Raw genomic sequence first — 21,858 nt, 5'->3', positions numbered from 1 at the left:
ACTTCCGAAATGGACAATGCTGTTGATGCCAGGCGGTAACGAACAACGCAACCTACCTTTGTGCAAGGGTACTGCTCAAGAAAACTTTCTGGATCCAGTCCGACGCCTGGGGATAATTTCAAGGTAAGGAATCTGTGGCTAGAAGTCTCTACCAGATACAACAATGCCAATATAAAAAAAAACTGCGATGCAAAAAGACAAGGAATAACAGAGCATCCAGATGGAAATGGAGCTCATGCATTTCTGAAACCTGTCCCCTGCTTCTCTTTCCGCTCCCGCCGTCATTGACAACACAATCTGAGTGTCATCCGCGTAGAACGTAAACTGGAACCCAAATGACCGGATGATGTTGGCCAGGGGGGCCACATAGATATTGAAAAGTGTGGTGCTCAAAGAAGAGCCCTGTGGCACCCCGCAGGGGAGCGAGAAGGGATCAGAAACATTCCCATCTAGGTCCACTGTCTGGGACCTATCAGCCAGGAAGGAGTGAAGCAATTTCCATGCTAAGCCCTTGACTCCGATATCCGAGAGCCGGTTCAGCAGGACCCCATGATGTATCAAAGGCCGCGGATAGGTCCAATAGGATTAAGATAGCATTTCCTCCCCTATCCACGGCCTCTCCGATTTCCTTGGTAGATTTAATTAAGGCCAGCTCTGTACTGTGATAGGCTTTAAAGCCAAAGTGCGAGGGATCTAAAGAGTTGTTCGCCAAAATGAAGTTACTGAGTTGTCTATTCATTTCTTTCTCCAGTATTTTCGCTGGCAGAGGAAGTCTGGAAATCAGGCGATAGTTGTTTGGGTCCTTGGGGTCCAGCGATTGCTTCTTCAATAGAGGGAGCACGAAGGCCTTTTTCCAGTCTCTGGAAAATTTAACGGTCCGAAGAACCAAGTTTAATAGGGGGGTCAGAGTCTCTCCAATAGTGTCAGGGAATGACTTAAGAATTCTGGGGGGGGCAGGGGTCGCTGGGAGCACCTGATTTTATGGTGAACAGTAGTTTGATCAGGTCAGTCTTCTTAATGGGAGTAAAGTAATCCAGGACACCCTCGATGGTAATTGGGCAACCTGATTCCCTAGGACCTGAGTCAATCTGTTTACCAGAGAGGTAAAGATACTTTCGACTTTGGTTTTAAAATAGTCCGCCATCTTATTACAGAACTCTACAGTTCCCTGTTTTTTTAAGGGTAGTGGGTTTGGCTAGTTTACAAATCGTTTTGAACAATTCTTTGGAATTTGATTCCGCCCTAGTTATTTGCAGTGAGAAGTACTCCTTCTTGGCTTCAAAAAGAGCTAACTTGTAGTTAGAAATACAAGATTTATACTTTTTCTTTATCCCTATCAATCAATCAATCAAGTCATTTGTATAGCGCACTACTCACCCGTAGGGTCTCAAGGCGCTGGGAGGGGGGGGGTGCCGTTACTGCTCGAACAGCCAGGTCTTGAGCTTCTTCCTGAAGGAGAGGTGGTCTTGGGTCAGGCGCAGGTCGGACGGGAGTGAGTTCCAGGTCTTTGCAGCCAGGTGGGAGAAGGACCTTCCTCCTGTTGTCGCTCTTCGGATGCGGGGGACGGCGGCGAGGGCGTGGCTGGTTGATCTGAGGGGGCGCGTGGGAGCGTAGAAGTTGATCCTGTTGTTGAGGTAGCTCGGGCCTTGGTCGTGTAGGGCTTTGTGCGCGTGGGTGAGGAGGCGGAAGGTGATCCTCTTGTTGACCGGGAGCCAGTGCAGGTCTCTCAGGTGTCCGGAGATGTGGCTGTTTCGTGGGATGTCGAGGATGAGTCTGGCTGAGGCGTTCTGGATCCGCTGGAGTCTCTTCTGGAGCTTTGCGGTGGTTCCGGCGTAGAGGGCGTTGCCGTAGTCCAGTCGGCTAGTGACGAGGGCCTGGGTGACAGTCTTCCTGGTCTCGGTGGGGATCCACCGGAAGATCTTCCGTAGCATGCGCAGGATGTTGAAGCATGACGAGGAGACGGCGTTGACTTGTCTGGTCATGGAGAGGGAGGAGTCCAGGATGAAGCCCAGGTTGCGTGCGTGGTCCGTCGGTGTGGGTGCGGTGCCCAGGGCGGGGGGCCACCAGGAGTCGTCCCAGGCGGAGGGCGAGGAGCCCAGGATGAGGACCTCCGTCTTGTCTGCGTTCAGTTTCAGGCGGCTGGTCGTCATCCATTCGGCAACCTCTCTCATCCCTTCGTGCAGGTTGGCTCTGGCGGCGTCGGGGTCGTTGGTCAGGGAGAGGATCAGCTGGGTGTCGTCGGCGTAGGAGATGATGTTCAGGTTGTGTTGGCGTGCGATGGTCGCGAGGGGGCTCATGTAGACGTTGAAGAGGGTTGGGCTCAGCGAGGATCCCTGGGGTACGCCGCAGATGACTTCGGTGGCCTCTGACTTGTACGGTGGTAGACGGACTCTCTGTGTTCTTCCGTCGAGGAAGGAGGTGATCCATTCCAGTGCCTTGTCCTGGATTCCGATGTTGCCGAGGCGCTGTACTAGGGTGCGGTGGCAGACTGTGTCGAAAGCCGCGGAGAGGTCCAGGAGGATGAGGGCCGCTGTTTCCCCGTTGTCCATCAGAGTTCGAAGGTCATCGGTGGCGGCGATGAGGGCGGTCTCGGTGCTGTGGTTCGCTCGGAAGCCAGACTGTGAGGGGTCGAGGGATCCATTCGTCTCGAGGAAGGCGGCCAGTTGTTTGTTGACGGTCTTCTCGATGACTTTGGCCGGGAACGGGAGGAGCGAGATGGGACGGTAGTTCTTGAGGTCGGTGGGGTCTGCTGTGGGTTTCTTGAGAAGGGCGCTGAGTTCGGCGTGCTTCCAGCTCTCCGGGAAGGTGGCGGTGCTGAAGGAGGTGTTGATGATGTCCCGCAGGTGGGGTGCGATGACAGCGTCGGCCTTGTTGAAGACGTGGTGAGGGCAGGGGTCGGTCGGCGATCCGGAGTGGATGGAGTTCATTGTGCGGATGGTGTCTTCGGTGCTGATCGGAGTCCAGGTGCGGAGGGTGGTGGTGGGTGGCGTTGTTGCGGTTGTGGCTTCCGTTGGTTGGTTGCTGAAGCTGTTGTGTATGTCCGCGATCTTGTTGTGGAAGTAGGACGCGAGGGAGTTGCAGAGGTCTTGCGACGGGGTGATGTCGTTGTTTGCGGCGTTAGGGTTGGAGAGCTCTTTCACGATGTTGAAGAGTTCCTTGCAGTTGTGTGCGTTGTTGTCCAGCCGGTCCTTGTAGGTATTTTTCTTGGTGGCGCGGATCAGTTGGTGGTGTTTCCGGGTGGCGTGCTTGAGGGTGGTCATGTTGTCCGTGGTTGGTTCCCTTCTCCAGGCTTTCTCGAGGGCTCGACAGTTCTTCTTGGAGCTCTTGAGTTCGTCGGTGAACCATGGTGTTTTTCTGCTGCAGGGTCCGCTGGGTGGGGTTCTCAGAGGGGCGAGTTCGTCTGCGCAGTTGTTGATCCACATCGTGAGGTTGTCAGCGGCCTGGCTGGGGTTCGCTGAGCTGGCGGGAGGGTGCTGGCTCAGGGAAGCGGTGAGCTGGTCGGCTGTGATCTTGTTCCAGCTTCTTCGGGCAGCCTGTTGCTGGTGGTGGTGGATCGTCGTTCTTTTGAAGGTGAAGTGGACGCAGCTGTGGTCCGTCCAGTGGAGTCCTGTTGCGTGGCTGAAGGTGACGTCTTTGCTGGATGAGAAGACTGCGTCGAGTGTGTGTCCGGCGAGGTGGGTGGGGGAGGTCACCAGTTGCTTGAGTCCGAGGTTGGCGAGGTTGTCGAGCAGGCTGATGGTGTTGCGGTCGCTGTTGTTCTCCAGGTGGAAGTTGAGGTCCCCCAGGAGGATGTAGTCGGCGGAGGGGAGGGCATGCGGGCTGACGAAGTCGGTGATGTCCTCGCTGAATCGTGTGCGTGGTCCCGGAGGTCGGTAGATCAGGGTGCCTCTGAGGGTGGTCTTCGGGTCGGTGTGGATCTGGAAATGCAGGTGTTCAGCGGTGGTTAGGGTGTCGTCGGTGTTGGTCGTGATGCGGATGGTGTCTCTGTGGATGATGGCGATGCCTCCTCCCGTCTGGTTGTCGCGGTCTCTTCGGATGATCTTGTAGCCCTCCGGGATGGCGATGGCGATGTCTGGGGCTGAGGAGGCGTTCATCCAGGTCTCGGTGAGGAAGGCAACGTCAGGGGCGGTGGTGTCGAGGAGGTTCCAGAGTTCTACGGCGTGTCTGTGGACGGAGCGGGTGTTGAGCAGGAAGCACTTGAGGTGGTTGCTGCTGATGTTCTGCTTGGCGAGTGCTGGTGCAGGGCAGGTCCGGATGCAGGTGAACCTGCAGGCGTGGCAGCTGAAGGGTCCGTGGGTGTGCTTCGGGGCGGCTTGGTGACATCCTGGGGTGCGGACGGCGTTGAGTGCGAGGAGGTCCGCGGCGTTGTAGGTTCGTCGGGTCGGCTTCCGTCGGTGGGGACCAGGGGTCCTGGCACTGGGCGCGGTCCAGGCGCGGACGGGCGCAGACGGGCTTACCTTTGGCGCGCCTTCGGCGCACAATCGGCGCACCCGCTGCGCGTGACCGCTGCGCGTTCGCACGGTCGCCATATAAGGCCAAGTGCGCGGGTGGGCGGAGCAGCTGGGAGGCGGGAGCGGGGAGGGAACAAAAGAGAAAGGGGCGGGGTCACTGGCGGTGGCGGGAAGCGGGGAGGGAGAGCGGCGAGGGCGGCGGGAAACGGGAAGACGTAGCACAGAAATACAAAGTCACAGAAAACAGGCCCAATTTACGGGGAAAAAGAGGACAAGCACAAATTACGGCAAAAACAGACTAAACGGGGAAAAAGAAACAAGCACAAATTACGGCAAAAACAGGCTAAACGGGGAAAAATAGACAAGCACAAATTACGGCAAAAACAGGCAACGCTTAGGGGGAAAAGAAAACAAGCACAGATTACGGCAGAGCAGCTGGAGCCGAGCGCACAGGGAGACGCAAGGCGGCCGGCGGCTCGGCAGTCAGGCACAACGGGGCAGAGGGGCACACGCAGCAGCTGGTGGCCGTGCGGCGCGGGGGTGTCCCACAAGTGGGTCACACTCACCTGCGTCGCACGGTCGCCATATAAGGCCAAGTGCGCGGGTGGGCGGAGCAGCTGGGAGGCGGGAGCGGGGAGGGAACAAAAGAGAAAGGGGCGGGGTCACTGGCGGTGGCGGGAAGCGGGGAGGGAGAGCGGCGAGGGCGGCGGGAAACGGGAAGACGTAGCACAGAAATACAAAGTCACAGAAAACAGGCCCAATTTACGGGGAAAAAGAGGACAAGCACAAATTACGGCAAAAACAGGCAAAACGGGGAGAAAGAGAAGAGAACAAGCACAAATTACGGCAAAAACAGACTAAACGGGGAAAAAGAAACAAGCACAAATTACGGCAAAAACAGGCTAAACGGGGAAAAATAGACAAGCACAAATTACGGCAAAAACAGGCAACGCTTAGGGGGAAAAGAAAACAAGCACAGATTACGGCAGAGCAGCTGGAGCCGAGCGCACAGGGAGACGCAAGGCGGCCGGCGGCTCGGCAGTCAGGCACAACGGGGCAGAGGGGCACACGCAGCAGCTGGTGGCCGTGCGGCGCGGGGGTGTCCCACAGAGTACGATCTCCGCCAATCCTCTCTGCCGATTTGCAAACTAGACTTTTTGCCCTGAGCTCCTCCGAGTACCAGGGTGCAGTGGGCCAGGCCCGTTTGGGGACCCATTTTTTAATAGGGACTAACTGGTCACAAGCCTTGATGAGCCAGGTATTATAGGTCGATGTAGCTTCATCCGCATCCATTGGAAGCTGTAACCTGGAATTTCCCCAGGACATTTCCTACTCGTTCCACATCCAGCTTACCCCAGGATCTAGTGCCTATCTCCAGATTCTGTTTCAGGCCTATAGGCCGGGCCAACCATGGCTTGATTCCAAACTTGATCGCTGAATGGTCAGACCAGGGAGTCGGGAGGGTTGTTGTCCCAGTCAGGTCTTTGTTGTTGGTGTATATGCCATCCAAGGTATGGCCCTTTTCGTGAGTTGGCCCCTTCACCATTTGTTCCAAGCCACCACTACCCAAGATTTGATTCAACCTAGATGTTTCAGCATCTTCAGAATTCGAGGTAAAAATTGAAATCCCCCATAACTGAGAAGGATTCCATGCACAGACCCTCCTCCAGCAGCGAGTCTAAAGATTCCAAAAAACTGCCTTTGGGTCCAGGGGGCCGATATATCAAAATCCCATTAACCGGTTTGTGACCCTCGGAATAGATGTCAAAAACAAGGGCCTCACAACTCAGGCTGGTTGCTGATGCAAACTTGGGGAGAGTGATTCATAGTACATGATAGCAAGACCACCCCCCTTCTTATCGGACCGATCCAGAGTGTGGCAATGGAAGCCCGCCGTTGTAGCTTTCACCAGATCTGGACCAGAACTGTTGTCTGTCCAAGTCTCAGTGATAAAAGCAAGTTTGATTTCATGCTCCCCCATCAGGAGTGCGCATTCCACGCTGTGCTTCACAAGGGATCCAGTATTAAACATGATGCATTTCAGAATGCCCCCATTGCTGGGTAATATTGATTTTAAAAAATTCCGAGCATTTTTGTATTGATCAATGGGCTCATTTAGAATAGTAGGGAGCGGTGTCTGACAGCAGTTGCATAGGAAGCTTGTGGGGTTGTGGATGTCCTTGGCTAGGGCCAGCCTTGGGCATTGCTGATTACTAATTGCCGGGTTTAAATTGAGAAGGTCCATACGTGAGTAAAATATGCCCTCTACTGTACAACATCCAAGGGTTCGGGGCCTGCGCCCGGCCAGAGCGCGGATGGGCGCAGCCGGGCTTGCCTTTGGCGCGCCCGCCACAGCATGCTGGTTAAATGGGGTGCCTTGCAGCCACTAGAACGCTGACTGGTGATCACCAGACCCGGAAGTGAGGATCGAGTCTGGGCGAGCGACCGGGCGTCTGAGAGTGCGTAAAAGATTTAGAAATTAAATTCCCAGCACAAGCCCCCCAAAAACAATTCCCTTCCCTCAAGAAATGACAGAAATTAAAACCTACGTATATGTCTCTCCGGCGAGCGTTCAACGCAGCTTAGCCCAGGGAGACCAGAACGGCGCCAAAGAGCGTCCGAGTTATGTAGAGTGCCCTGCAGCCACTAGAACGCTGACCGGTGCACACCAGACCCGAAAGTGAGGATCGAGTCTGGGCGGGCGACCGGGCGTCTAAGAGTACGTAAAAGATTTAAAAATTAAATTCCCAGCACAAGCCCCCCGAAAATAATTCCCTTCCCTCAAGAAATGACAGAAATTAAAACCTACGTATATGTCTCTCCGGCGGGCGTTCAACGCAGCTTCGCCCAGGGAGACCACTGGTTGACACTTTGTAGATATTGTAGTAAAACGGAAAAGTCCTGAAGCTTCCCAGTTGAACCCAAGACACCGTCAGTTGGCATGGGCCAATAATATTGAAAATTGATCACCTACTAAGAAAAGCTAAAGACCATTAGGAGTCTTATATAAGCCCCAGAAGATGCTAGCGCCTTATGGTTTTTGAGAGGTGTCATATTTTTACCTGCTGCTCTATCTTAGCGGGAGATGGGTTTTAATCAGGGCCATCAGGAGAGGGGTCAGGTGATGTGGCAGGGATGACTAAATTAAGCGACAAGAAACGGCAAATGTGCAGCGAAATGCAGCACATTTTGTGATAGTTTTACTCCACTATTTTCTCATTTTTACACTTGTTAACACTGTCTGGGCATATGTTGCCCTTCATTAGTACCAGTTTAACACCCAAATATAGAAATAAGAAACAGAAAGGTGACCACTCAACTTTTGCAAAGGCCTTTCACTGCACAGGAATATGTGTCACTGCACTTTAAGTAACATTTGAACCGTTTGAGCTAGAAACAATTTTTTGGCACAATCTGCAGATAATGCAGCAGATGATGGATTAATTAATTGATCCATAATTATACTAAAAGCACTGCGTCCGGACAATTTCATTGGCCCTAGTTTTAATCTTCATTGAAGGCACGCAGTGGCTGCAGATTGAATTTGTGGTTGTTAGTGTGTGATCTACTTCAGAGTTTGTAATCCCTACCGCCCTCTGGGGTAAACATAAACTGAATGTCTACGTCTGGAGAGCCAAGAACATCTAGGGTACTTGGAACCGGTCTGGTTATCTCATTGGAGTGGCCCATGACGAGAAAGAAAAGCCTCACATGCACCCTGACTTTCACTACTAAACATTTCAAACAAAATATGACCGACAGGAGTTCAGCCTAAAATCTTGTCTTATATGTGCCCTCCCATCTTTCCAAGTCTCCAGCCTGAACAGCCTATTCCATTTTCAAATAGGTGGGTTTCTACAACACATTCAGCAGCCCACGATCATTCCCCAGAATTCAAATAAGAAGCATCTGCAACTCCAGAAAGATATGTAGAGAGTTTATGACAGATGAGTCCAGCTGAACACCTTGTAGGCAGGATCAGTGTACACGCTTACAACCTTGATAGAGATGCAAGTGGAGGAAAGGGGCCCCTGCATCTTTTGGATTACCGTCACCAAACTAACGCTTCAAGCGCATGCATGCACACATACATGTATCAAGGTATGGTACTAGAGATAAAAGAAAGACTCAGGCCATGACTAATGCCTGAATGACCACGTCACTCCCAACAACATTTACCTAGGATGAATACTTCATCTCTGAGGTCATCGCACACCCTGAAAAGTGCTTGGCCCTCAACAGCAGGGAATAATTCACATCACTTTTCAGAGGAATTGCCAAAATATGCAGAATGACAAAAACCAATTTGGCACAAAAACTGTTGTTTATAAAGTAAGACATGCTCTCTTTCACATACAGACAAACTGTCCTGAAATCAATTGGGAAAGGCCATACAGATATTCTGTAGTGCTAAAGCAGAGTTGAACTCTGCCCAGCTACGCTGGCCTTACAGAGGTGTGGACTAGCTGGAACATTTCTCGTTTTCCCCATTACTCAGTCGGGCGTGTGTTATGCATCAGTAATAACCCGCCTTACTGATCTGAATGGAACTAAATTACCCCACCATAATTTGGGAATAGGGCCTTTCAAAACCTGCCTACTATGTCCTTTCTAAGCAGCATCAATTAGTCTCTGCCCTTTGCAACCCAAATCCCTGTAAGTAACCAGATGACGCGTACCTCCACCAGGCAGTCGCCAACCAGCCCAATCAGTAGGCGGGCTCCACGCCGCTCCCGCACCAGGGCAGCATTTTCCGCTCTGTACATGCAGGTGAAGTCGAACATGTCCACATCCGGCCGCTGGTGGTGGTTCAACGCAAACTCCATCTGCGGCAGCTGGTAACCCGTGGAGAAGTTAGCGGCATCCTGCGCATACTTGAAGAGGGCTTCCGAGTCCACATTGGCTGGAGACAGAAGGCTATCTGTGTCCGGCAGGTCCTAGGGAGAGAGGTTAATCAAGAAAAGGAGATTCAGCCATAGTAATAAATGACAAGTTATGACGTGTCATTAGATGCACGAGAAACCCCTTGGACATCAAAGCCCTAGGATGGACAGTTGAAACTGAGTGTACTTGGAGATCAGCATCTGATGCAAATCCCCAAAAGCTGACTCTTCATTTATGGAACCTGAACTAATAATTCGGAGCCGCCCTTTCAAAGGAGGCTAGGCTTTGCTCTGGGAACCCTTATAGGGAGGATGCTCCTTAAAAATGCCAGTTTACAACTGGGACTACTGGCTCGCGGGCAGTGAAAGACCAAACGGGTCCAATAGTTCAAAGCCTGTGAATTCACTCGAATAGGATAGGGTGTTGCATCACGTGGGCTCCTTTGGATCAGAGCAACATATTTAAACCGGAAGTGAGGCATACGGACAGAAGGTGAACTGTACTTGAACCCATGCAAACTGCGTTTCTGCAAACATGCAAAGTATAAACACTGGGGTATATTTTGGACTGAGTAACAGCGTTTGTGGCAGCTGCATGACTAGCAGAATGTAATCATTACTGGCCTTAATTAAAAAGGTTAATGCTAAGAAACAACAGATAAGCAGCCAGGTGTTTATGTGCAGGTTAGGTGGACCTTATACGTCTATTGACGAGGAGTGCGATGCGAGACCAGCCACGGTGTGTTCCTGTTGCTGCTCCTAGGTCATGTTGTATTTGAATATTCAGTCACCATCACTTATTTGAGAGCTCAGTTCGCTACATCTAGAGAGTCACGTACCCCAAGTTAAATGACAGATTCTACAATGGACACTCCCAGAAATACCTGGCTGGCCTCCAAGGGAAGGCTTTCCACCCGTATCCAAGAACGACAAACTCAGAGTAAGCGACTAGTTCCAGGGACTACGGCCCAAAATGTCATGGTACTTATAGAGCGCACTGTCACCAGACGGTCACCTTGCGGTGTCGCCTATTCGGCTTCCTGACGCTGATACTCATACCGCTGTGGAACCCTTCCTGGCTTTCCCTGTGAAGTGTCCACTCCTGGGCACTCCCAGGGTGAAGCCAGGCATCCTTAGCGCTGTTGGGGCCGGTGTGGAGGCTAAGCAAGCTATTGCCTAGAGTTGCAGCGTGGGTCCCGTGATTAGAATAGGCACCGAGGCGAGAATTAACAGGTCCGAGGAAATTGAGCCCAAGACCCCGCCGAGGCAGGAATAGAACCCTGGTCCCTGACCAGAATTCTGCATCAGGGTCTGCCGCTCTAACCATTGAGCCACACTCCTCCAAAAGACATGTACTACACAAAATAGTTAAAAAATCAAGCGTTCACCACAGTGAGCTTCCGTTCATGTGGTCCCTGTGTGAGCGATGAGTCTCAGCCGTACATGACACTTTGGTAGCATATTGGTGACTTGTCTATCTTCCATCAATCAATCAAAGTCGTGTGGAGGCGGGTGAATCCCCTGGCACGGTCCTCACCTGCAGAATGACCCCCATCTTCAGCAGGCTCTGCTTCTTGGCCGTCATTACAAAGTAGTGCGTGTCATCCTTGTAGTACACAATGTTCTCCAGGTCGATTCCTGAGTGAGGGAGACAGGTGGTCAGTTCAAAGAAGAGAAGCAACTCCAGAAACCCACGCCAGTGCTGATCCCAAAACCCCATTGACAGCCTTTAGCTCACCCCACAAGCAGTGGCAAATATCAACAGCAGCCAGAAACCTCCCCAAAGGACTCCCCCAAAAACAAAAAGCACTGTAAAACTGTGGACAGCCCTAACAATATGAACACAGCGGTCGCCGTTCGGAATAGAAGGCAGGATGGCATCCATTCTCATAGGCCATGCCTACTGTGTGCATATGTAGTGCAGTAATCCAGCATTCCACGTGCTAGTCCTGCATGGAAAGGAAGGCAGCTATTCTGTTGCTGATGCAACGTGTCTTCTACATCTCGGAGGAAACCTGAACCGATGCTAAGGGGTTGTACATGCTGTATGTATGTGCACTTGAACTGCTGTTGACCTCGAGAGGTGAGGGGTGTCTGTCTGTCATGCACTACCCCTCCCAGTGGTCTGTTCCATGTACACGAGGGAAGTTTGTCCCAGCAGAGCCCATGTTGTGCCAGTGATGGGTGTCAGTGGAGTTTACACACATCAAACAGATGCTAAACCCTTCGTTGTGGATGCTGGGGAGCAGTGCACACTCTGCCACTGGGACAATGTATAGGGCTTCTTTCAGACGTGAGTGATGTCCCGAAGCGGTAGGAGGAAGATGGTACAGAAGGACGTTGACCAGACTGACCAGTATCTTTGAGAAGGTTTTTAAAGAACTTCTGGTTGTAAATACGGGCGACTCCGCTGATCTCTGCCACCTTCACCTCTGCTGCCGTGTGCTTGTTTATGAAGTTGGCAGTGATGCCAATTGCCAACTTTCCACGAAGCTCCTTCCGTTGAAACCCTGCAAATGCAAGAGAAAGTATAAGTTGGGGAAAAAGGTAGGAATGAGAGTAAATACAGGGGAGAAGTAGGGAAACTGACAATAGCAAGACGGGGAAAGAGAGAAACTAGAGGAGGCGCTGTGCCACTCTAGGCACACTTGCCCTGGTTTCTCTAGTACTTGTAGATTGAGCATTGACAGAGTTTCCGGAAGCAAACCAATGCCTCCACCCTACGCAGATGGGATTTCGTGCACAGCATAGCACGGAATCAGCACTATTAACAGTGGTTGAAGAAATCAAATTGTCTCTGAACCAGGGTAGTGCCGCAGCTCTAGTACTTCTGGACTTTAGCTCAGCGTTTGACACAGTGGACCACCATATCTTGCAAAATAGACTGACGGCCATCGGGGTCCAAGGGAACACTCCTGTGGCTGGCTTCGTTTTTGGAAGGGAGGTCATTCCGATTTATGGAAAACAATCTACTTTCCAGGACGATGCCTTTGACGTGTGGGGTGCCTCAGGGCTCGTCATCGAGTCAGATGCTATTTAATGTTTACATGAAGCCATTCTCACAGATAGTCCAAGAGTATGACGTCTTCATGACAGCCTACGCTGATGACACCCAGTTGGTGATTTTCTTAGACCCCAGAACTAACGGGGACTCCAGCAGCCTAGCGCCCTGTATGGAAAGTGATGGGATGGATGGCAAACAGCTGTTTAAAATGTAATGGGGATAAAACTGAACTAATGGTTCTCATCACTAAAGCAGTCCCTAGGCCATTAAGTAGCTGGCCTAAATGCCTAGGTAATCCTCCCACTCCAAAGGAATCTATTAAAAATATGGGTTTCTGGCTTGAAAAGGACCTAACAATGGTGACCCAAGCTAAGAAATTGACAAGTATATGTTTTGGACTACTCAGAATGCTCCGCAAAATCTTGGAACGTATCTCCCTAGAGCTCAGAAAGACAGTAGTCCATTCCCTGGTCACATCACGCCTCGAATACAAAAACTCACTGTTCCTAGGGGCACCCAAATTTGTGATCAATCGACTTCAAGTGGTCTAGAACGCTGCAGCAAGGTTATTTTTTATCCCTCCGCCTCATCCGTAAAATCTCGCGATTTTTCTCCATCGACGCACTCAAAACCATAGTCATGGCCTTAGTCACCTCTCGCCTTGACTATGGTAATGGCCTGTACGTGGGCATACCTGCCTACGAAATCCGTCGGCTTCAGGCCATCCAAAATCAGGCTGCCCGCCTCATCATTTTGTCCCTTCCCAAATTCTCCCATATCACTCCCGCTCTCAAATCCCTTCACTGGCTGCCTATTCGTTTCAGATCCTTCTTTAAACTGGCTTGCTTAGCCTTTCGGGCTCTTTCTCGCTCTGCCCCCTCTTTCATCACTTCTCTCATCTCCTCTCACGCCCCCAGTTGCACCCTTCGTTCCTCCTCTCTCTCTCTTTTGCACATCCCCCGCTTTCGTAAATCCAGAACGGGAGGCACCCGGTTTTCGGTTTTGGCCCCCCAGTTCTGGAACAGCCTCCCACTTTCTATTCGTTTTATTCCCATTTATACTCACTTTCGTAAGGCCCTCAAAACTTTCCTGTTTTTCTTAGGCATTCCCTTCCTAGTTTCCCCGGTCTCCCTCTGTGAGCTCTGATCAGGTCCCCAGCGCCAGGAAGCCGCTTGGCCGCAGTGCGCTTTATTAAATACTTTTCATTTCATTTCATTTCAGTATAAGGCCCCAACCCAGGAGTGAGCCAGGAAGCATCTGAAAGCACTACACTGACTTCTGGTGGAGGCCAGAATCAAATTCAAGGCACTCATCATGACCCACAGAGCTTTACACAACAAGGGTCCAAGTAAAATTAGAAACCGGTTGACCCTCCACGTCCCAAATAGAAGCCCGAGATCCGGCTCCGAATGACTGATAAAAACCATAAGATTCAGAAGAGCCAGATGGGGAGCTAAGTCTCCCTCTCACTAGCGACAAGAAACACGATAACAAAGGAGGCTGGAGCGGAAAGGGTTTAAAGACACCAGAATAAAAATAAAAACAGTATCCCTAACTCCTTGGATGGGTAGACACTGGCCCACTTCCAGGGTCAAAGATAAGGACTGTCCTAGTAACTGACTTTGACAGATTACAGTGTTTTTAGGAGTGGGGTGGGAAAAACGAGGGCAACTGGAATGGGTGCTGCAGGTCTATCGCATTCTTCCAGCTCCTGGCAGAGGCAGGACATGGCTGGTTGGAGCACAAGTGGCATAGAAACCAGCTGCTGGGGAACGAGTCAGACAAAGTGAAAATAGATGCCAGTTGAGGGGCACAATAGGTGAGAAAGGGGGGGATCCAAGATGAAGAGGAAAATGTTGCAGGTCAACGTCCATGGCATGACCGAGTCCGCCGCTTGGCATACTGCAGAGGAGTCACGAGCATCCATCCTCACCCACAGAGAGAGAGACATGAGGGGTATTCAAGGTCTTCCTCACACCAGGGTGAGCAGAGAGGGGGATAGTGAAAGAGCACAGTGATGGCACTGTACTCGGAGGAAGGGAGGGAGGGAGGGAGAGAGGTAGGAGACAGATGGGGTGGGAGAGATTGGGGAGCAAGGAAAGTGTTTGAATGTGCTCTAGATGCAAAGGAGCCGAAGGCAGGAGCAGGACATGCACTCACATTGAGTGATCAATCAGAAATGAACCCCCAAAAATAGTTCTATGACATCAGCAGTGGAAGGATAAAACTGAGCTAATCCAAAGAGTGTAAAAAGAAGCAATACTCGGAGTCAGGACAAACAGAAGACTAGGGAGGAAAACCATCCAATAAAGAACAGGAACCGAGACAGTCTAGAGCAATCACGAGCGAGGAGCTGGCCCACAGACACTATGTAGCACTGTATGCAATGCTGTCCGAGACAACCAGCTAAAGTTGTCTGAAGCGAGACTGCAAAAGTAATGTGAAACTGGACTAAAAAGAAAAGAAGAAAGGTCAGTTTTGGAAAGCAGCAAGGCAGGAGAATGATGGGAGAGTTGGAGTAAGATTGGAGTAAGAACTAATTCCCTCCGTCTCAGACCCTGCCAGGAAGTTCTTTAGTCATTGTAAATTTGTCACATATGTTTATATTTTTGCTTATACATCCTGTGCTTGCTGTGTTTGAAATTGTGTTCCTTTTGCCTGCGTTATTTTGATTCTATGGCCTGCTATTGTTCGCCAGGAAGTTCTTTAGTCATTGTAAAATTTGTCACATTTATTCTTACTTTTGCTTATACAGTCTGTTCATGCTATTTTTGTTTGCTCTATTCCTGCAACAGTTCTCTCATGTAACGTAACGGGTTCTATTGTACAGTGCTCCGACACCTTCGGGTAAAGTCCGCGCTTTATAAAAATGCATTAAATAAAATAAAGGCAGACATAATTAGTCACAGGAGATGATACAGAAGTAAAGAAGAGGGGACCGAGTGAAGAAGATAGGAGTATTGGATGAGAGAGGAGACCAAAAAGGCGAGAGGATGAAGAAGAGATACGGTGCAGAGAGGGGAAGAGACGTGAGGATACAGAAAGTGAAGATAGAGAGAAAACCGAGTGAGCCAATCACAGAAGCATGCACGGTGGATGACGTAGGATCAGCCCAGTTTCATCAGACAGAGACGCCCGTGTGTAGTATGCAAGGCTGTGCAGCCTGGAGCCCGTCCACAGATCTCAGCTCAAACATATGAAACACACATGTCCATTAGTATACAGTGAGCGCCTCTCTGGTACTTTCACTGGCATGGCCTACCTAGCAAGGTACGTCAGCGCCACGTCCAAAGGCTTCCTCTGGCAGCCAGACACACTGCCCCACGTCCAACCTATTCACAAGAACTAGCAACCTCCCACAGCACCCTCCGAAGATGACGTCCCGTGAGGGCTTACTGGAAACCCGGTCACCTACTCTATGAAATGTATTCCTCACAGCTTTCGTTTTCGAAATGAGCGGCCATCCTTTGTCTTTCCGGGTGTGGCATGTGCAAGAAAGCACCAATAGTTCAAAGAAGGGAGGGAAACCACAGAGGAGAGAGCAGGTACACCCAAGGAGAGAACACGGGCCTAGTGGGTAGTGTGCCGCTGACGAGTGTGTGCCACTGAGGAGTATGTACAGGTTAAATGGTAGACATCAGCAGGTAAATGGTAGGATGAAAGGATGAACGGATAGCAAGATATCGCTTCGGGGGAGGGTCGTGATTAGTTGCTTCATTTGTGTATATATATGGTATTGTGCCAAACAACAGCAATGAACAGTATGGCATTAAGAGGGTGCAACTATTACAAACAGGGAATTGTTAACATATCACCGCGTCTGGCTTTCATTTGGTGTAATTAGTTAACCTCTTGTTTATATAAACACAGTTGTCATGAGTGTTGGTATGTCCTGCAACTATTATTGAAGTCATTAAGTATTATTAGGTCTTGTCCTCAGCCCTGCCCACTCGCCACACCTTTAGCTCATCTTAATGAGTACCTGCACTTATTTTTTTCCTTTAAAGCACTGGGTCACATTCATCCAATTTACCTCCGTGCCCGGTCAGCTTCGCTTTCTTGCTTCTCTGACGCTCAAAGCTGCCGCCTGCCCTCAATGCATGAACCTACAATCGTACAATGTGACGCAGCCAGCTGGACTCTGCCCTACCTCCTCGCGGCGCACAGCTTGCACTCTTTCAGTACACGAAAGTGAAAAGTCTTTTATTGTTCGATTATTTAAAATCATTACAATATCCTAACAATATAAAAGAATTATCTAAAAACAAATAAGTTAAATTCCCTGCTTGTTACTACGAACTGGTGGAGCCAAAACCTTAAAAACAGTGTCACATTCTGGCTGTACCGTTTGAGTCCAAAGTACATTGTTTTTTAAATGGAAGGTATGTCTGCGGCACCCATACTTCCGGGCCGACTGTTTTCTTTATGAGGCTCTATTTTTACGAACAGTGCAGCTCGAATTAGTTCTATGAATTTCCCAAGCCGTGCAACTATTTGAGTTTAGGTTGAAGAAAAGCACAAGTCAGAGATTTCGCTGCATCGTGTGAAGCCCTGTGCTCTGCAGATTGGGGTGACCAAACGGTGCCTCTCACTAGCTAACTTTGGACAACAACACAACAAATGGTGCCAGGATTCCTGATGGTAATCGCAAAGTCTGCATGCTACTAATTTATCCGGGCGGGCCCAGCTTTGATTAAAGTCCACGATGGGTAATGCGAGGAGCACGAAATGTTTACCTTTCACCCTTGCTCTGCATGCACAACATACTACCCTGACTTTACCTCACCTACTGTGGTCTTGAAATTTACGCCTGGTTTGTGCTGTGACGTACTTCACATGAAGGCAGAGAAAGCCCTTACAGAGCAACTGGAGCCTCGCACCACCCATGCACACACCTGGGCGCGCAAACAGTGCAGTGCGCAATAGCACGTGCTGTGTGCAGTCCCAGTCAGATTCTGTGTCCGGCACTGCTTGCATACCACGGACTGCACGTATTGCTGGTGCAGTACAGCAGTTGCCAGTACAGCCAGAGCGGTCTTATCAGCATTATAGGTGCACCCCCCACCAACGAGTAACACACTACACCGGGCCCTGCCTACACTACCACTCACAGGAATAAACATGTTTAGCGGAAAATTAGTGCTAAATTCTGGTCTGCATGGGGTGACTATGCTCGTGGAGGCTCCGGGCAACTGCCCAGCATGCCCATACGTTAACACGGCACTGAGTGCCGCACACACCACAGACCATTCGCAGGGTAGCACAGAATACACGCAGTGAAGGAAATAATAATAATAATAATAATAATAAGGAAAGACTGTTCTATGCAGCACGCACAAAGTACTGTCCAGGGCAGCAAACTCTGCTCTGTACTGAATGAATGAATGAATGAATGAAACAGATTTTTGTAGAGCGCAACGTTCACTCCAAGGAGCATCTTGGCACTATTGGACAAAGACCAAAGAAAAAGCAGGGAGGGAGGAGGTGCAGAAAAGCGGATGCCCGAAAAAAGGATCAGATTAGTGCTAAGATTTCCTGATCTGTGGTGCTAAAGATCCAAGTTTTTAGTAGCTTTCTGAACATGGGCTCGTTGTTGGTGTGTCTTAGTTGGGAGGGCAGGAAATTCCAAGCTTTTGATCCCAGTGTGGCCAGGGTTTTTCCTCCTCGTGTTTTCATTTTAAAGTGGGGATTGGTGAGTAAATTCTCATTGGAAGAGCGCAGGGTTCGTTTTGTTTTGTAGGGTCGAAGATGTTTTCTCAGATAGTATGGCCCACTTCCAATAGTACTGGGATGAATGTATGACATTGTTCTACATTCTGTCCATCATCTGTGTTTTTTGCAATTTTCACCCCGAGTGAGCTGGGTATGCTCAGACGTGAGTCCCAGGCTCTCCACACCACTGGAGTCAAGCTATCCAGGCTGATGAAGGCTGATAGCCAGAAACCGGTCCTTGGATGCTTGATTCCGGTCTGGGAAAGACATGGCTTGGTAGTTCGGACTGGACTGTTCCCATGAGGCACAGGCTCAGAGCTGATTTGCATATAGCCAGTGTCTAACCCAGGGTGGTGTGGAGTGCAAAAAAACGATGGATTTAGGCCCAGATCCTTGTACTGGGATGAATGTATGACATTGTTCTACATTCTGTCCATCATCTGTGTTTTTTGCAATTTTCACCCCGAGTGAGCTGGGTATGCTCAGACGTGAGTCCCAGGCTCTCCACACCACTGGAGTCAAGATATCCAGGCTGATGAAGGCTGATAGCCAGAAACCGGTCCTTGGATGCTTGGATGCTTGATTCCGGTCTGGGAAAGACATGGCTTGGTAGTTCGGACTGGACTTTTCCCATGAGGCACAGGCTCAGAGCTGATTTGCATATAGCCAGTGTCTAACCCAGGGTGGTGTGGAGTGCAAAAAAACGATGGATTTAGGCCCAGATCCTTGTACTGGGATGAATGTATGACATTGTTCTACATTCTGTCCATCATCTGTGTTTTTTGCCACTTCCAATAGTGGCTTTTTAAGTGATGGTTAGGATCTTAAACAGGATCCTTTTATGAATAGGTATCCAGTGGAGGGTTTTTAGGGCATCGGTCGAGGATGACCGTTTGGGGAGTCCCAGTACCAGCCTAGCAGCGGCTTTTTGTATCACTTGTAGTCGTTTTATCACCATTTTTTTGTTCCTGCATATAGACCATTGCCATAGTCAAGGCGGGATAAAATCAGGGCCACTGCAACAGTTTTTCTAGCGTGCAGGGGAAGCAGATCAAAGAATTTCCTTAGCATTCTTATGATTTGGAAACAAGTACCTGCGACTGTGAGTGCCTGTTTGTGAAAAGAGAGCGTGGGGTAAAATTTAAAACCTAAGTTTTTGGCCGTGTCTACTGTGGCGGGCGGGGGATCTGAATTGCTGGGCCACCACAGGATGGGGTTAAAGTTGTTGGCTTTCCCAAACAACATAATCTCTGTCTTGGAGCTGTTGCACCTGAGATGGTTTGAGTCCATCCATTTCATGACCGAGGTGAGGCAGTGGTGACATTTTTCTTCTGCTGCAGTAGAATTTTTATCCAGAGTGAGAATCAATTGGGTGTCGTCTGCGTAACTGATTGCTTCGATGTCAAAAGAGTCAATCAGTGTAAGCAATGGGGACATGTATAGGTTAAAAAGGGTCGGACTTAAAGAGGAGCCCTGTGGGACCCCTGAGAACAGTTGTTTCCCTGTTGATTTAAACCTACCCAAAGGGACGACCTGGTTCCTGTTTATAAGAAATGCGGTTAGCCATTCAATGGCTTTATCGTTTATTCCTATTTGTTTTACTCTGTTTATCAAGACGTTATGGGAGACCGTATCAAAGGCCGCGGAGAGATCCAACAGAATCAGCACCGCTTCTAGCGCCCATTTTAGGGTGTCTGTGGTGTGGAGCAGTGCTGACTCTGCTGAATGCCCTGCTCTGAAGCCTGATTGCTTGGGGTGAAGGCAATTGGAGTTTTCTAGAAACTCGTTTAACTGTGTGTTCACCATTTTCTCCGCTATTTTACTCAGACATGGGGGAAGGGAGATGGGTCTTAGGTTGGAAAGTGTGGTGGGGTCTGATAATTTCTTTTTTTGGAGGGGTTTGACCGCGGCTGTTTTCCAAGGGTCAGGGATATTTGCTGTTTTAAATGTAGAATTTATAATTTGATTTATGACCGGGTTAACAATCTCGATTAATGCGTGAAGGATCTTAGGCGGGCAGGGATCGAAAGGGGACCCTGATTTGATTGCTAGAATAGCCTTCTTTGATTCTTCTAAGCTAATTTCTTTGAAACATTTTAGTTCTACTCTTGGACCTGGGTTTTGGGCTAACGGGTCCTGAGCTATACAGTCAGTAAAATAGTTTTTTAGCTCACTGATTTTGTTTTCAAAGTATTCTTCGATATCATTACATAGTTCCTGTGAAGGGGGTATTTCAGAGCCTAGGCTAGCTGGGTGCGTAAAGGATTTGACTATTGTAAAAATAGTCTTTTGGTTGTCATCTGCCCTTTCAATGAGGTGCGTATAATGCTTCTTTTTTTCCATCCTTATTTGTAGGTGGTAGGAGTTTAATCCTAGTCTAAAAGATTTCAGGTCCTCCGTTTTGTAGTGCTTTCTCCATATTTTCTCTAGGTTCCTGCACTTATCTTTCATGGTTTTTAATTGGGGTGTGAACCAGGGGGCTGACTTACGTTTTGCATTCTTGCCTTTCTTCCACGGTGCTAGCGTATTTGCTATTGAAAGCATCCATTTATTAAACAGGTCATTGTCTGTGTCTGGGTCATTTGTAAGGGTGGGTTTAGAAGATTCCGCAAGATCCAGCAGATTGGGGCTGGCTAGCAAATTTTTCCAGTTTCAGACAGGGGGGGTGATGATATCTTTCCCCTTTATGGGTCCATTTTCATAGCATAGGTTAAAAGGCACCAGTTTGTGGTCCGTCCAGATAAGGGTAGACGGGGGGGGGGGTGCTACTATATTAGTAGCATTAGAACATATCCCGTCTAGGGTATGACCTGCTTGGTGGGTAGGGCCTTTATTGTGAATTTTAAGGCCAAGGGAGTTGGTAATTTCCCTAAAATTCCTTACATTTTGGGCAGTTTTCCAATTCTAGGTGTAGATTGAAATCGCCTAGAACTGTGAAACTGGCATAACGTATCACCATGGGGCTTAAATAGTCGCCGAGCTGCACCACAGCCTGAGCACTATGCAGCACAATAAAGCGCAGACTATGCCTTCACTGTGCAGCTCGTGTCGTATGCAATCTAACAGCAGGAGCTGTTTAGTGTAGCACACTTCTGTGTTGTGCAGTGAAGCACTAGGAACTGTGCAGTACTGTGTGTGTGTGTGTGTGTATAAAGTCGAGTAATATTATGCTACAGAGATCTGCATACAACCAGCTTTAGCACTGGTGGCGCCCTGTGCGACAATGTTTGTTGGCGCCCCCAAATGACCACCTGTGCCATGGGTTACCTCACTACCACCATTCTACCGTGATCCTCAAGTCTCCATAACCACTCTCCATCAGATTCATTTAGTTTTATAGCGCCACTCAAACCAGAATAAGGTGTCAGAGCACATTACTTCACACACATTTTGTACAGAGACAATCATACGGGTGTAAATCAATGTATAGGAAATGTTACATAAGATAGAGGACTACAAGGTTTAGGAGTGTCATGTCAATTATAACGGTAGGCAGAATAGTTTAAGAGTCCTTGTTCTGGAAAACCACAAATTCAGAATTTAAAACATAACACCATTGTTAGGGGTCTCTTTAATAATATGAATTGATTTCGACCCAAATGAACCCTTTTTGCATGATTAGGATAATGAAAGACTAGGCAAAAAAACATATAGCTCCAACATATAACTTGCAGTTTGCATGCAGCTCTTTGATGACAGTTAATAGCTCACTGTTCTATATTAGGATGGATTTTAACTTAGAAACTGCAAGTAACAAAATGATCTCTCTGACAAAAGCAGTGACGCACTGTCCTATTTACAGGATATG

General features: G+C 49.3%; 1 protein-coding gene across 2 annotated transcripts in view; it reads right to left on the bottom strand.

Annotated features, from left to right (window-relative positions):
* The window catches only part of MICAL1 (microtubule associated monooxygenase, calponin and LIM domain containing 1), a 360,133-nt gene that overhangs the window by 188,086 nt on the left and 150,189 nt on the right, over nucleotides 1-21,858 (bottom strand). For both annotated transcript variants that reach the window (XM_078644322.1, XM_078644321.1), the window contains exons 6-8: nucleotides 11,689-11,844; nucleotides 10,872-10,972; nucleotides 9,131-9,388 (exon numbers count right to left, since the gene is read on the bottom strand). In XM_078644322.1, the coding sequence (XP_078500448.1) occupies nucleotides 9,131-9,388; nucleotides 10,872-10,972; nucleotides 11,689-11,844 (515 nt within the window). The remainder of the gene's footprint in view (nucleotides 1-9,130; nucleotides 9,389-10,871; nucleotides 10,973-11,688; nucleotides 11,845-21,858) is intronic.

Source organism: Lissotriton helveticus, chromosome 5_1 (assembly GCF_964261635.1).
Source record: "Lissotriton helveticus chromosome 5_1, aLisHel1.1, whole genome shotgun sequence".
Lineage (NCBI taxonomy): Eukaryota > Metazoa > Chordata > Amphibia > Caudata > Salamandridae > Lissotriton > Lissotriton helveticus.
The sequence above is the reverse complement of the archived record's forward strand: the minus strand, read 5'-3'. Positions and strand labels throughout refer to the sequence as shown.